The following is a 13,005-nucleotide window of genomic DNA, read 5'->3' as shown; positions in this document are numbered from 1 at the left end:
GGGGGCTAACACCTACACACAGAACTTAAGTGACAAACATCGTACTGCTGCCACCAACTGCATTTTTGAATGTCAATCATCTTTTCTTCTGAAGTCTTGCACAGGTATCTATCCAGTAGACTGCATCTCTTGATCTTTTTTCTTCGCTGTCTAATCTGTCGTTTCTCTCTTTTTTTCCCCCTCCTTCTCTTTCCGTGTATTTTTTTCTTTCTCTTCTGTGTTTTTCTTTTGTTTTGCTTCTCCAAGGGCATGATGACGCTGCTCCCTGTGCAGTTTTGAAAAGTGTGGATAGTTTTAGCTTTCTGCAGCACCCTGTGCATCAGAGAAGCTTAGAGATCCTGCAGAGATGCAAAGAGGAGAAGTACAGTAAGGCTGCCAATACAACAATAACACCTCCTACTTTCATGTTAAACCATGACTTGGGAAACTGTAGGGACGAGGCTGACCAACATCGCCACATTTCCTGCACTGTACTGCAGCCAAAGTCACGCCAAAAGAGATCAAAATCATAAAAATATAACTTAAAGAGACATAGTTTCACAAAGTTTTTTCTGCTTAGTGATTTGATTTACAACTCTTATTTTCTATCAATAGACTAGATGCTTGTTGGTCTCTGCTCCCTCTGTCTCCCTCTCCCCCCTCTCTTGTGCACCTGCATGTATCTGTTCTTAGTTTTGTCTTGCATGTTGTTCACTAGCATGCTTCAGCCATTCTGTCACTAACACTGCTAGTTAACAGAGAAATGCACGGTCGTATCAGCTCTTTTGGTTGGGGGAAACAGCACAGTAACACCTCTCGGTGTCCATCACTTTCTTTTTTGTCAGTAATGGCACACAGCTACACTTTCTGTCGGCCAGTGGGTATATTTGCTTGTCCACCACAGCACTCGTCTGTCACTAATACCACATAGGCTGGTGATGGTGATAGAAGACTGAGGGGGCATACAGGTATGACATAGTCAGGACATAGATGTGTGTATTATTATCACTAACTTGCTCACAGCCAGCTTTACATGTGGTGCAGGACACACAGCTGACCTCGCACACTTCTTTCAAAGATCACTTTTCCTCTACAAACATTTAATTACACTCAAATGTATTTGTGTCTTTTTGTTTTGTGCCACCTTGCAGCTCCAGATGAGAGTGAAAATGTTGTGCAAAGTGATGAAACTGAAAACGGTATTCTGGAAAGTCGCCTGATAAATTGCTCTCTCAGATTGCTCTTTAAGTAACACAAACTATAGATTTCTCTGATTTCTCATCACTGTGATTGATTGGCTGTATGTATAGAGGGAATGCAACTGTAAGCAACAGCATATGTAGGCTTACACTGCCAAAACCCAGCCATCACACTGTAGTATTGTAGCAAAGCAGCTTTAATTGAACCCCTTCTGCTTTAAATTTTGACTTTTTCTTAATTTTATGTCATTAAAACTGATTATTGGAAAAATGTGTTTTGAATATGGGTATTTAAAATAACTAATCAAGGTTTTAAGCAAACTTACAGTCCACTAAACTAAATAATTCTTCAGTATCATCTTCCATAATTCGACACTAACGAGCAACTCACTATTAACCTTGCAGATCTTTGTTTCAATATTAAATCACCTGCAGTAGATTATATTTCCAGCAAAAAGGCACTTAACACTCACTGCAGTAACACTGGAGTTTCACATGGTATAAGAAGTGTGTTTTTTGCTTTAGAAGGGTTTGAGGGATTTGTTTGTCTTTATGTCTGTTTTGTGAGTATGTGTGTGAGTGTGTGTTTTTGTGTTCTTTCACCTGATGTCAACGTGTCTGTTCGTGATCAGGTGTGGCCAGGAAGAGTCCGCGAACACCACTGTCAGACCTTCAGGGAAGTAACGTCAATGAGAAATCACCACGGTAAGAGTCTGTGCTGTACTGTTTTAATAGTGTGTTTCAAGCTCTTTATAAAGCTTCCAATCACTTGTCAGGTCAAGTCGAGAGAGCTTTTAGGAAACAGACATACATATGAATCAAACTGTTATGGTTCATTGTTTGAGCCCTCAACCCTAGACCTGTAAACTTTATTTGATCTTACATGCATGTTACAAAGAGCCCAGGAACTTGTCATTGTCACTAAATACATTAATACTTTCTTTTAGATGCTCTGTTATACTTTAAATAATAAGTAAAAGTTTTTTTAATCATCATGCAGTGATATTCACCTCCGGGCACTGAGTTTGACGTGGCATGACTTAAAATAAAGAGTAATGACTGTGCTGTGACCCCGAGCGTTGCTCTCATACCACCTCACCGAGGCCTCGGTCCACCACCTCCTCTAATTAGCTGTGGACCATGAGATTAGCAGCCCACGACCACAACTGGTAGCGTAGAACAGCTCGTACAAGACGGCTTTTGTTACACAGGAGCTCAGTCTGGGGCTGGTAAACTTAATGTTATTTGCAACCTCTGCCTTCCTTTCTGTCTCTTTCTCTCCCTCACACACTCATGCACACTCATCCTCTAAATACTAGGAGAGCACTAAACCCTGTGCAGCTGCTTCCTCTGTGATGTAAAGTCAGAGCTATGCGTTGGAGAGGAGAGTGATAAATATTCAGTCCCTGCAGGGTGCTTGTCGGCTGGACAGTGCAGTGCTTTATGGGACTCTCAGAGAGACTATGGAGATGAACAGTCACAACAAGAAGCATATTGTACTATCACCACTTACTGAGATTGATGATCAACTGGGGAGAAATTATCTCTCTTCATCTTTATATGGTAGGCCAGATGATACAGAAAATTTGTGCTTATGTTTTAGTACATGTTATGGCTTCAAAATACATTTTCTGTTTAGGTAACACAATATCCACTTAAACACTAACATTATATAAGGATAGAGTATATATGGTAGTACAAATCATATGTATCTGTACTTCTGTTCTGGGACTGTGGAGGGAAGTAGGGATAGTGGAGCAGTGTACTGTACTGTCTTTGTAAACTCCAATTCAGGAAATTCTTGAAAACCTATAAATTATGATACGGAAACAAAATAACGTGGCCCAATCGATCGAGCTGGATCAGAGATACATTTCTTTTGCCACAGCTATATTCAGATTCTCTGAACAGTGATGTTGCAGATTGTCTTTTATTTCTTGTTTTTTATTTGGTACCTCAGTTGCCATTTCTCTCTTTTCTCCTCTGGGCTAAAATAGTTCAAAATGGTTAATGGTTTTAACCATGACCTGACCGCCCGTGTTTTTGTTTGTCTTCTGGGCAGGTGGTTAGGGTTCACCTTGAGGCTTGAGGTTTAAACCCTTTGAGGCTTCAGTAAACGGGGTCAACTTCTGTGTGAGATTTCCCTCCTTTCAGGGGAAAAAACTTGGAAACTACTGCCCCTGCTGGTGACATCCCTTCTGGAAAAAAATATCCCCTTTACAAATACAAAATACAAAGCCGTGTTGCATTGATGCAATTTAAAATTGTATAGGTTACACTTCTCTATCGTTGAGCTATATCAGATCGGTGGTTTGATCCCCAGCACCCCAGTCTGCATGTTGAAGTATGCTTGGGCAAGATACTGAACCCCAAATCGCTCCTGCATAGCCATCAGTGTGTGAATGCGTATGAATGTGTTAATTTGTGTTTCTGATGGCAAATGTGCTTTAGCCATGAATATGCGCTGTGTGAATGTGCTCAAAGTGCTTTGACTGGTCGGAAAGACTAGAAACTACATACCATTTATGTGAGAATTGCCAAAAGCACCCTCACCTCACCCTCTCCCATAGCTATGTGTTGTGCCCCAGAGTGGCATTGGGTATTTGATGTTGTGTCTGAAACCCTACACACATATTTTTAATGTATCTGAAGTAGTTCACAAACTCTTGCTATCCCAAATGATCTGTTCATTTCTGTCACACTACTGCAACAAAATGTGTGTTGACAAGTAAAGAGACATCGTCTGTAAAGCTGTGTCTCAGACATTATTAATATTTTAATGATTAATTGTAGCTTTTTTTTTTTTTTGGAAAGACCAGGCTGCTACCGCACCTGACAAAAAACTCAACATACAATGTTATAATGACGATTTTCACAACTCTATCTATGATCCCTGTGTTATCATCTTTTACTTATATTTCACTGTTTTTTATGTAACTGCAGCTGCAAGCTTGACAAAAACATAAAGGCGATCACAAGTAAACATATATAGTTGTTTTTCCATGATAGCCCTGGAAATCTGCCTAGTGGGACTATGCTGACTGTGTGTTAAAGATGTAGTTGTGGTTACGTTCAATATTTGTCAGACACATGCTATCAATGCCCATCCTTTTTCCACAAAAAAATTTAATTTTAATAATCTATAGCTCTATCATTCAAGATAGATATGAAGTTCAGTTTGCAATTTAAATGTTCCTAGACTATGGTCAGCAATTACCTAAGTTTAGATTTTCATAAGGTAACCACTTTTATTGGTCTGTGTGTGTTTTCTCCAAAGTGGTTCTCCGGGCCTTGGCTGGAACGGGCGCGTGGGTCGACAGAGCCGCTTATCGTCCAGCAGCTCCACCACAGAAGAAGACGGCATCTTTGTCAACTCTGCCAGCAGCAAACTCCTTGAGAGAGCTCATGACATCCTCATGTCAGTAAAAAGACGCAGCCACAGTCACCATAAAGCTCCACTTTAACACGGATTTAGATATTATTCAGTATTACCCTCATTGTACTGTTTCTTTCTAACTGAGACACTCTTTAATGTTTTTCTTACTGCCTTTTTTCTAATTGTAAAATCCATTTTCAGCATGATTTTAGTCAACATTAGGGCCTAGTGCCCTAGAGACATCCTTTAAACTCAGTGTCAGCAAACATCTGTCCTGCTGAAGTGTCCTTCTGTGATCACTGCATTCTTACCAGCTCCAAGGGTGCTGTTCTGTAGCTGACCCTGACCTCTGACCTCCTTATGCATGGAAGCAAGTGAAAAGAGAATTTCCCCAAGGGGGATGAATAAAGTTCCACTTCCTTGACAGGGATATTACCCTCTTGGGAAAAATTCCTGGAATTAATTCAATGCTTTGTTGACCTTCACTTGACATTAAAAAAAAGTACCCTCCTCACCTGCTGATCAGACGAATGGAAAGAGGGATATGTTGCTCTGTGCACAAGATAGTTGAGACTGCGGGACTGACTTTACTGTGTTTTTTGTAAACAGGAGGAACAAAAACTACAAATCTAAGTCAGTTCTTCCGAAGGTACAGTACATGATATCTTTAATTTATTTGAATAGATTATAATGTAGTGTTACATTATCAGCTGACCCTTTACTTTACACTTGCAGCATTTGCTGGATGTCAAGTCACTGAAATACCTCAGCAAACTGACGCTTCATGACCGCATCACCAAGTCACTGCTTCACCTCCACAAGAAGAAGAAACCACCCAGTATCAGCGCACAGTTCCAGGTCTCACACACACACACACACAGAGCCAGTAGCATACTGCAGCACTGACTGATTTGCCAGTCAGTGCTCTCACCATAAAAATAACACGATTACCCTGAGCTGGGCCGAGGAATCTCCCTCCAGCTGTGAATATGATAAAAACATGGTGTGTCCTTTCCAACTGGCTGTGGGTGAAAACATCTCTCCATTTCTCTGCCTGCCCACAGCCATTACTGTCCACTGTCCAATCCCTGTTTTTGTAGTTTTTTATAAAGTTCACACACCCACCCAAAAGTCTTAAATGCATGACATCGTGTCTGGAAATTTAACAAAAAAAAGTTTTATAAATGGCTCATAAAAAATACTTATGATTGGGTGAGAAAGTAGAAAGTTTGACTTTTCTCTGTTACTGACACACCCTTTTGAAATCTCTCAGTAATGTTCACTTAGTTGGAGAGACCGCGACAATAGAAATCCACCTAGTGCTCATTCCTAGAGCACCAGCATTTAACCTGAAATCGGTTAAATGTTGGTGCTCTGCTCTTTTTTTGAATCTTAGCAGTGGATTTTCTATTAAAAGACGGTCCAAACCTGAGATAAGTGAGACTGACAACTACCAGTAACATACAGAATAATCTGGTTATCTTTAGGCCAAAAAAGCTTTCATTGGCAGCCGGTAACACAAAAACGTCCGAACAAACTTAAACAACTACACACTTCTATTTTCATCCTGATTTCTTTGAAAGTGAACTCTATGCTCTGGCTGTTGGAGGTAGAGATGAGTGCTGAGGCCCCTCTGGCAGCCAGCCCTGGCCCTAGTTCGTGGATGACTTCACTTCCCACATCCTGTGCTGCGCTGATTGCTTTAATCTCCAATGGAGGAGGAGACTGAATTCCTCCTGCCACTGAATTATCGCACACACATGCTGACACACATGTGCATGATGTTTACACACATTAATTGCACATGGAAATACCATGCACATGGTTTCTTCTTCTTTGTCTTTTTCTTGCTAGTATTTATGATCCTATGCAGCGACTTCTAATATTGCAATGTTACAGCAAAGAATTTTACTCAGAGATTGACCAGACTTTGCCTTCCGTCAAACAACTGTGCAGCAGCAAAAGCAGTGTGCCTGACCTCTTGTTTTTGTGTCTCATTCCGTAGGCCTCCCTAAATAAGCTAATGGAGACTCTCGGTCAATCTGAGCCTTATTTTGTCAAGTGCATCCGTTCCAATGCTGAGAAGGTACAGTGTGCTCACTCCAGACTACAGCCGCTTTGACTGTTTTGGTTTAGTTTTCAAAGCATTTCTCATTTCCTTTGAAGTTTGAACTTCTCTAAAGCTGTTTATCATTTCCGCCACTTCTCTCTGTAACCTCTGCCGCATGTCGCTTCTCCTTTCTCTGTCATTCTCTCCTCTTCTCTCCTCTCCTCGATTCTCTTTCTCAGCTGCCCTTAAGGTTTAATGATAACCTGGTGCTGAGGCAGCTGCGTTACACAGGTATGCTGGAGACTGTGCGCATCCGGCAGTCAGGCTACAACATCAAGTACAGCTTCAAGGTAACACACACACATTTACACCCTGGAGATTCTCTTTATACATCGTAGTCCAATTTTTCTCAACAGTCCATTTTCACTGATCAGCCATAACATTATGAACCATGACAGGTGAAGTGAATAATACTGATTATCTCCGTGGCACCTGTCTGTGGGTGGGATTTATAAGGTAGAGAGTGGAAAATTTTGTCCTTAAAGGTCATGTGTTAGAAGCAGGAATAATTGGCAAGCGTAAGAATGTGAGCGACTTTTAGGTGAGAGATTTGATTTGAGATCTGTGATGGCTAGACGACTGGGACAAAGCATCTCCAAAACTGCAGCTCTTGTGGGGTGTTCCCTGTCTGCAGTGGTCCGCACCTAAAGTGGTCCAAGAAAGAAAAGGTGGTTAACCTGTGACAGGGTTATGGGCGGCCGAGGCTCATTGATGCACATGGGGAGCAAAGGCTGGCCCGTGTGGTCTGATCCAGCAGATGAGCAACTGTAGGTCATATTTCTGAAAAAGTTACTGCTGGTTCTGATAAAAAGCTGTTGGAACACACAGTGCATCACAGTTTGTTGCATATGGGGCTGCGTAGCTGCAGACCTTTCAGGATGTCCATGCTGTCCCTTGTCCACTGACGAAAGCGCCTACAATGGCCTCGTGAGCATCAGAAGTGGACAATGCAGCTATTGAAGAAGGTGGCCTGGTATGATGAATTACATTTTCTTTTATATCACGTGGATGGCCGGGTTTGTGTGCGTCGCTTACCTTGGAAACGCATGGCACCTGGATGCACCACATGAAGAAGGACAGTCATCTGAGGCAGTGTGATGCTTTGGGCAATATTCTGCTGGGAAACCTTGGTTCCTGCCATTCATGTAGATGTTACTTTGACACATTATATCTACATAAGAATTGTTGCAGACCCATGACCACCCTTTCATGGAAACAGTATTGTCTGATGGCAGTGGCCTCTTTCAGCAGGATAATGCACCCTGCCACAAAGCAAAAATGGTTCAGGACTGGTTTGAGCAACACAACGAGGTCAAGATGTTGACCTCTAAATTCCCCAGATGTCATTCCAATCGAACATCTGTGGGATGTGCTGGACAAACAAGTCCGATCCATGGAGGCCCCACCTCACAACTTACAGAACTGCTGCTAACGTCTTGGTGCCAGATACCACAGCACTCCTTCAGAGGTGTAGTGGAGTTCATGCCTTAACGGGTCAGGGCTGTTTGGTGGCAAAAGGGGCACCTACAAAATGTAGGTCACCACTTAGTAGTAAATTTACTCAAGCGTTGTACTTGGGTACAATTTGGAGATGCATTACTTGTACTATACTTGAGTACTTCCATGTTATGCTGGATTTCAAAAGGAAATACTGTACTCTACTACTTACTCTTCTACATTAATTTGAAAGCTAAACTACCCAACAGTATTTAAATTGTTAAAATTAGCTCCCTCTTGAACACTCACAGCATTAGAATACTACTTACATGTTAATACATTAGTAATAACATAAATAAGTTACACTGACAAGGTTTCCTGCATTATAAATATTTTTACTTATGTTACTTTAAGTACATTTTGCTTGTGATTCTTCTGTACTTTTCCTTAAGTAGAATTGTGAAGGCAGGACTTAAATTTGTAACTGAGTACTTTTAAACTGAAGTATTACTTTTACGTAAGTATTTGAATACAGCTTCCACCACTATTCCACATTAGTACAATTATAAATCGAATGGTGCTCAGCAGCAGATGCAAAGATATCTGGACTTTATTCCTTTAATCTCAGTCAATCAAGCTCCATAAGTACTGGATTCTCCACTGCCCATAATGAAACTAATAATATATTTTCATCAGAGCCTCCAAACCTGATAAATGGCCACATTTAAGACTCCTCAAGCCCAGTTTACAACACAGCCTTTTATTCTCGAGAGTCAGTTTCCTGAGAGTTATAATAGATTTACCATTTTTCAGTCTTTGCAAAGTATCAAGTTATCCAGGAGGCAAACTCTCAGTAAGCCAAATGGTAAAAATGAGTTCAGCAGCAGATCACATTAACATGTTTCCTCTGTGCAGGCGTTTGCTGGCCAGAACACTGATGCACTATCGATCTCACTACTCACATCCCAAAACTTAAACAACACTTCCGACAGTTTAGCTGCCAGTGATCAATTCATCTCCAAGAAACATGTCGCTGATGTTGTTTGAACTGGGATTCATGTGTGTCAAGAGGGAATTAAGACGGACGTGAGGTGGCAGCCATCTTAACTGGCTCTCATAAGAATGACGTCAACCCTGTGTGAAATACTTTATGACTATGACAGATCATGTTGTGAGTGAGTCTTTGGCTGGGAAAACGTTTGGGAGAGGCTCACTCCCACTCCAGTTTATTCTTACATTCATTTCCATTTGTTGGTCTTGAATGTTCACTCATGTCAGTAATGTCGAAGGTTTTAGCCAAAGCTTAAGTCACCAAATCGCATCTTATTTTCCCATGTGACCATAGTGGTGTGTACTGTAGTCATGCAGATAGTTAAGGTTTTATTTGCTCAGGTTTGCTGTTAAGACTCCTGCTCCCTCCCAAATACAATCAAGAGTAATGGAATATCATAAAGTAATTTTTAACAGCACAGTCTCTGTCCAGAACATCCCAGTTACTCGGGATAAGCCACGGTCCTCCTGGACATTTTCACTATTTTTCAGCTTGACTAGAAAATTGCAGTGTACTTTACTCAAGTGTATCCATTTCATGCTACTTTATATGGCTGCTCTACTATATTTCAGAGGGAAATATTGAACCACAACATTTACCTATGAATACGAGTTACTTTTAAAATTAACCGCTACGTTGGGAACTCTAGGACCAAATGACCAAACTGTATGTTAAGTAGTTAAAAATCTGGCTTAGTAAAACTGTTCACGCATTGTTGTGTCAGTATTAACAACATAATTGTGTAATATATAATCACTCAACAAGGCCATTTTCCTGATTATTTTGATTACTGAAAGTATATTTTGCTGATTTACTTTTGTACTTTTACTGAAGTAGGAATTTGAATGCAGGACTTTTACTTGCAATGGAATATTTTTACATTGTTGTACTGGTAGTTTTACTGAGTACTTCTTCCACCACTAGAAGATAGTCCCCACTAACATTTGAATATACATATATGTGTGTGTGTGTGTGTGTGTGTGTATATATATAAAATTAGTGACTTTTAGTTGTAAGTCTACATAACTGAGTGCAAAATTCATAAGACTATAATTGTTCTGATGAGCTCACTCAGATGATTTTAGCATCAGACATCATCATTTACCCCAAATTCCTCCAAACATATTTAGTGCTACGGTCAGCACTAATGAGAAATATCTTGGGCATGGTATCACTTTGGAGGACTCTGCTCTTCAGAACAGAGCCTCCCTTTTGTCCCTGGGTCTGTGAAACACTCCCTATGCTTGTAATTGTATAAACACAGCATCTGTTTCCCTGTCCACCCCCTACAGCCCAGGGTGCGGAGTATATTGAATTCAGACAATGGGCCTCAGTTTGAAGAGTGGGAGTTCAGCATATTTATGCCATGATGTTTGAACCCCTGCAAATATGGATAGCACAGACTTTTACCTGAAAACACATGTGCCGTGACAGCTTTTCTTCTGAGCAAGAGATGCTGCAGGAGGCTGCTTCAGTTTCTGTTGCTGGTCAAGAGATATATTTCAAATTCAAGGCAGCAGTGTGTACATCTCCAACCAGTTTATCCTGTACTGGAATCAGAATCAAACTGATGGCTTTAGCAGAAAGTAAACATTTTAGACAGAGATCTTGCACATGACATAAACAGAACAGATACTGTGGGGTAATAAGCATATTTCTCATCATCAGCCCTTTTCTCTTGATAGGATTTTGTCCATCACTTTTGTGTGCTACTCCCAGAGGGCACCAGTGCCTCCAGAGAGGGCATCCAGCAGTCTCTGGGCCAGCTTGATCTGGATCCAGATGGGTACCAAGTGGGAAAGACAATGGTAATAACCCTGCCTTCTCCTTTCCTCATTTCAGTTCTTTTAAATCAGCTGATAAATACATCCAGTAAAACATGGAGTCACATCTCTTTCTAATAATGCACATTATCTCTTTCTGAATAATATATTTTGTTCACTTTTACAAATTAATGTTTCTTACTTAAGCTTTGTTCAGATCTCAGATGTTATGTTTAGATTTTATTGGTCATCCCAAAACTACCATGCAGTGTTGCAGTTAAGGTTTGACTTTTAATATTTCACACAGTCTAAGTTTGACGTATGGTGTAGAAATATTTTTGTTACACTTACTTCAAAAAAATTTAATTAAATTGAAATTGAAGAGGAATATCAGGGTTTAATCAGTTAAAAAAAAAGTCACAATGTATAATCCAGATGTAAAATGAAAAGGTAGGCCTTCTTCTGTTATGTCTTTGTTTGGTGACATTGGCAAAAAGAAAATCTTAAGGCTCATTATACTGTGTGTTATTTTATGTTCTGTTGCTGTATGTTGAGGCGTTTAAGAATGTGGAAAATGCACAGCCCAAGACCCAAAATTGATTTGCTCAAAATAATGTGGGGTTTTTAAATTACTCAAACTCGGTTAGTTTATTAAGCTGTTAAAACTATAAATAGAGGTCTCAGACATAGGGAAGGGATAGTGTTGGAAATAACCTCATATTACCTGAAAGCATCCTCCCACTGAAAAAACTATGTAATGAAGACAGTGCCCCATATTCGATGTGGGTAAGTCCACGGTATGAATGAGTCATGATGGAGGGGTCCGTGCCTTCAGGACGCTGTCTATATAATTAGAGGATCATACCTGACATACTTGTGACCATGTATCTGGCCGGGGATTTCAGAGGTTTGTATGTGTGCTTGTGAGTTGAGCTTTTTGAAAGAGTCTGTATGTGTGTGTGTGTTTGTGTGTGTGTGTACACTTCTTTGTGTGTGGCCAGACAACCCCATTCTTCATTAAACATGTGTGTTACCCTTTGCTGATTCCATAATGGTCCCTCCCCTCAGGTGTTTTTGCGGGAGGCTGAGCGTCAGCGGCTACAGGCCTTACTCCACAGGGAAGTTCTTAGATATATTGTCACGCTGCAGCGGCGATTTAGAGCCCGGCTGGAGAGGAAGCAGTTTGTCAGGATGAGAGAAGCAGCAGTCCGCATCCAGGTACAGTACAATGCCTTTCATCATAATTGCTTTTATTAATTTCCATCTTTTGCTTCTGTGTATTTAAATCACTTTTTATTTAATTGTATCGTGATAATATGATCATATCATTAGTTTTACAAAATGATGTTGTCCAAATAAATGAATCTAAGCATGTGTAATTAAAAACTAGGCTAAATTAAATAAGTTATTAAAGTTTTTGTTTTAATGATGTAATGCATAATAATGAAACACTGCATTTATCACCATATGCTATGATTTTGCTTACATTTACAATATTGTGAAACTGAAAAATATTGTAAATTTATTGGTAGTAATGTCATGATATTGATTTCATGTATACTGCCCCATCCTAGTACACTGCAGCATTACATTACATTTATTTAGCTGGTGCTTTTATCCAAAGCAGCTTACAATAAGGGCATTTGAACCATGTGGATACAACCCAAAAATTGCAACCATCATGCAAGTACATTCAATTCAAATATGCTGAACTGCTTCAAGTGCTAGATTCAGAAACAATAAGAGATAGAGAAAGGGTTTGTTTGTTTTGTCAGAGAGGTATTGATGAGGTGGTTGAGGAAAGGAAACCAGGAACCAGGTTTAGTACCTCTTTGGGAGAGCAGTGAATAGACGGTTAGAGCTGGAGATGAAGAGGTGGATGTAGGAATGGAGGAGTCAGCAGGTCTGTAGGGAAATGAGGAGTGTATGTCATCTATCTTTGACTTGTTAATAAATCTGCTCAGTATCAGGGATGAAGGAGGGTAGAAATTATAAACAGTTTTTAATTTGAAATTAAAGGTTAGAATGGTACGTTGATATCAAGGATGTTTTATTTTAGCTTGTTCCTAAACTATAAATTATAATAAGTC

At 40.2% G+C, this 13,005-nt stretch overlaps 1 protein-coding gene across 9 annotated transcripts in view; it reads left to right on the top strand.

Annotated features, from left to right (window-relative positions):
• Positions 1 to 13,005, top strand: part of myo9aa (myosin IXAa) — a 121,959-nt gene that overhangs the window by 95,448 nt on the left and 13,506 nt on the right. For 5 of the 9 annotated variants that reach the window (XM_038700935.1, XM_038700938.1, XM_038700930.1 and 2 more), the window contains 10 exons: positions 247 to 366; positions 1,131 to 1,178; positions 1,811 to 1,883; positions 4,456 to 4,596; positions 5,164 to 5,203; positions 5,290 to 5,412; positions 6,560 to 6,640; positions 6,844 to 6,954; positions 10,838 to 10,960; positions 11,984 to 12,133. In XM_038700935.1, coding sequence (XP_038556863.1) covers positions 247 to 366; positions 1,131 to 1,178; positions 1,811 to 1,883; positions 4,456 to 4,596; positions 5,164 to 5,203; positions 5,290 to 5,412; positions 6,560 to 6,640; positions 6,844 to 6,954; positions 10,838 to 10,960; positions 11,984 to 12,133 — 1,010 coding nt within the window. The remainder of the gene's footprint in view (positions 1 to 246; positions 367 to 1,130; positions 1,179 to 1,810; positions 1,884 to 4,455; positions 4,597 to 5,163; positions 5,204 to 5,289; positions 5,413 to 6,559; positions 6,641 to 6,843; positions 6,955 to 10,837; positions 10,961 to 11,983; positions 12,134 to 13,005) is intronic. The other 4 variants (XM_038700939.1, XM_038700934.1, XM_038700936.1 and 1 more) reach the window with 3 other exon arrangements.

The sequence above is a fragment of the Micropterus salmoides genome, unplaced genomic scaffold (genome assembly GCF_014851395.1).
Source record: "Micropterus salmoides isolate LMB-PRFRI ecotype aquatic unplaced genomic scaffold, ASM1485139v1 Ms_hic_scaffold_6, whole genome shotgun sequence".
Taxonomy (NCBI): domain Eukaryota; kingdom Metazoa; phylum Chordata; class Actinopteri; order Centrarchiformes; family Centrarchidae; genus Micropterus; species Micropterus salmoides.
Note: the sequence above shows the minus strand (reverse complement) of the source record. Positions and strands in the feature narration are given on the sequence as shown.